Source organism: Borostomias antarcticus (assembly GCF_949987555.1).
Source record: "Borostomias antarcticus genome assembly, contig: scaffold_551, whole genome shotgun sequence".
Lineage (NCBI taxonomy): Eukaryota > Metazoa > Chordata > Actinopteri > Stomiiformes > Stomiidae > Borostomias > Borostomias antarcticus.
Genome location: NW_028176335.1, coordinates 9,913 through 12,891, shown reverse-complemented (window position 1 = coordinate 12,891; position 2,979 = coordinate 9,913). Strand labels below are relative to the sequence as shown.

Here is a 2,979-nt window from a genome sequence, read left to right as displayed (position 1 = left end):
TCACAATGAAAGGTGCTTAATAAATATTTTATAAATGAATGATGGTGTTGATGATGAATATTATTATTATTATGCCTATTATTATTATTATTATTAGTAGTAGTAGTAGTAGTAGTAGTAGTAGCAGCAGCAGTAGTAGTAGTAGTACTAGTAGTAGTAAAGGCCTGGTATAGGCGGCTTTACAGTGAAACTAGACCAGTACTGTCAGTCCGCTCTTAATCCAGAGTGGAGCAGAAGCGACTCCGCCCCGTGTTTTCCTCGGTGCCGTCGGGCTACTCACAGCCTCTGGCTGATTTTTACTCAACTCTTGTCCTGATATCACTCCGCTGGCATGGAGGGGAGGACTTGATTATTGTGATGGTGGCAGGCAGCAGCAGCTTCTAGCGACGAGCCGAGATCACGGCGTCTCTAGGATTTCCGATCGCGTCCCTCGATACGGACCGCGGGGACCCACCGGGAGTGTCCTCAAATCTTTTTATTTTCCTTGCCGGAGTGTGGATTTTTTACCGACCAAAACCGAGAGAGATGCAAGTTCACGGAGCAACTCCGGAGCCCGTTCGGTTCAGACAGCAAAACTTTTTCGCAAAGGACAACACAATAACGCGGCGAGCTCGCTGCGTCGGGCTGTTGTGTGTGTGAGTGAGTGATGGTCGCTTGTAAGCATAATATCCGGATGTTTCCTTTGGAGTTAGAAGTGAGGCGGCGGTGCTGATTTCGGGACCGGCTGCACGGCGAGCTCGACATACGCTCGGGGGTGTATAATTGTTATCCGTGTCGGGATCGAGGACGGGTTTATTTGTAAACAGTACTGAATGGTGGAACCACCGCGCACTGCCCCGACGGAGGGAAGGAGCATCGGCCACCGTTTGTTTACGGTCCTTTGAACCCCCCCTCCACACACACACACACACACAAACACACTCTGATCAGGCTTTGCTACACGCTCCCCCACTGGAACAATTAGAACCAGGAGAGGAGGGGGGGTTTGGGGGCAAAAAGTTCTTCCAAAATACCAGCCCCTTCGGCCAGATGATGGGGGACTTCGCATCCCCCGCTGCCGCCAACGGCAGTAGCATTTGCATCAACAGCAATGCCATGAACAGCGGCATGAACCCGGGTGCGAACGCCAACAGCGTGGGCATCCCAAAGCACAGCACCGTGGTGGAGAGGCTCCGGCAGCGGATCGAGGGCTGCCGGCGGCACCACGTCAACTGCGAGAACCGCTACCAGCAAGCGCACGCAGAGCAGCTGGAGATCGAGCGCCGGGAGACGGTGAGCCTCTACCAGCGCAGCCTGGAGCAGAGGGCGAAGAAGTCCGCCGGCAGCAAGCAGCAAAACAAACAGCAGGACCCGGACTCTGCCTCCACGACCGAGCAGAGAAATAACACGCTTATAGCGGTAAGCGGCACACACACACACACTCTCACTCCCCCCGGGCCAACAAGCACGGAGCGAGTTGAGAGGGGCTTCCACGTTCCCCCCTAGACTAGCCCCTCTCTCTCCCCCTCCTCAGGCATTGCAAGGCTGGGCTGTCGGCCACCCCGCCGACCCCCGCTGTGGAAAGTTGTCGAGAACATTTTCACCACCGCCATAGCTATGAAACAATCCGGGGTATGCCGTGTAAAACAAGTGTTACCACACCAACAGGCGTGTTTACAAAGAGGGACAGGGAAAGTTCCCCTCGGTTATCAAACTCAGATGTGGGGGGGCTAGGCGGTTTGTAGTTTCGGAAATGACTTAAAGTTTTCTACGGGTGGTCCTTTGCGGACCAGTGTTGCTTTGCTTTGTGTCCGAGCAAAGTTAGTAGCCCATTAGAAAGCGGCGGGTCGTTTGTGAGAACATGTCTGAAGTTGGGAGAGTTTTTCAGAGCTCAACTTTTAGGCGGACGAAGAAGCGCCACTATCTAGGCTGGTTACGTTTCAGCGAGGCAACGTTGTTGCAACATTAGCCTATAGTTCCGTCCTCCTTCGGCAGCAGGTAGGCCCGCTGCACGCAACATTGTAATCGACCAGTTGTTGCAGTGTTGCAAGTTGCCATCTGCAGCTGCAGTCCGGGCTTTGTCAATAGTCTGTCCCTGGCTTTGCTGTCTCTTTAGTCGCATAGACACAGGGACACGTTTGAACTGCTGGAGCTAGACTACACGGGCACAAGTTTGAACTGATAGAACCAGACTACTGTATTAATGGAGATAGAGACTGTCTTCATAAAAACAAAACTACCACAAGCATGGGACAACCTCTGAACTTTGTGTAGGGGGTTGGGATGGAAGGAGTGGGGACATTATTAGCAGTTATCCGACTCCCATTTCATGTGTAGACTACACTCCGTATTTTCAGTCAAGCTATTGTTATGTATTATTATTATTATAGCCCATGGCGTGTTTCAGTGGGAGTGAATAGACACCGACACCGGTGCGACATATAGACAAAAGCCCGACGAAGACGCACCGTGGTGTCACTCTGGGTCGTGGCGGCGGTGTTGGTTTTTCTGAACAACAGATCACACGTTCAGTGCAAGCTCAGATCAGTCTCTCCCCCTAGCAGACAGACTAGAGAGTTATCAAGAACAGCAACTAGGCCTACAGACGGGACGGAATGCCGACATTATTTGTCGTCGCGTTGACCAAGTTCCTCTTTTGAAATGCAAAGCAGAAAGTCTCTTACACTCTGAGAAAAGCTCTCTTAATTTTCTGAAAGCGACACAGACAACGCTCTGTCGGGGTTTTTCAAGAGCCGTAGCAGAGAGAGGGAGGGAGAGAGAGAGAGAGAGAGGCAGCGGTGATTGTAATAGAAAGAGACCTCCCACCGATCCGTGTGGACATTAAACCGCGCCGCCCATTAGCTGGTCACCAACAAATGCTCAGAATCGGGGGATTACGGTTTAAAGACACAGTAGCGCCCCCCTCCCTCTCTCTCTTAGTCTCTACCCCCTCTCTGTGTGTCTTTCTCTCTCCCCCTCCCTCTCAGTCTCTCTCTCACT

General features: G+C 52.0%; 1 protein-coding gene across 1 annotated transcript; it reads left to right on the top strand.

The window, feature by feature from the left end:
- Nucleotides 1-352: 352 nt before the first annotated feature.
- Nucleotides 353-1,398, top strand: LOC311328609 (mastermind-like protein 3; the record flags this gene model as incomplete). Its single annotated transcript, XM_084462555.1, has 1 exon — nt 353-1,398. A coding segment is annotated over exon 1 (369 nt), but the record flags the coding sequence as incomplete, so codon positions are not given.
- Between the last annotated feature and the right edge of the window lie 1,581 nt (nt 1,399-2,979).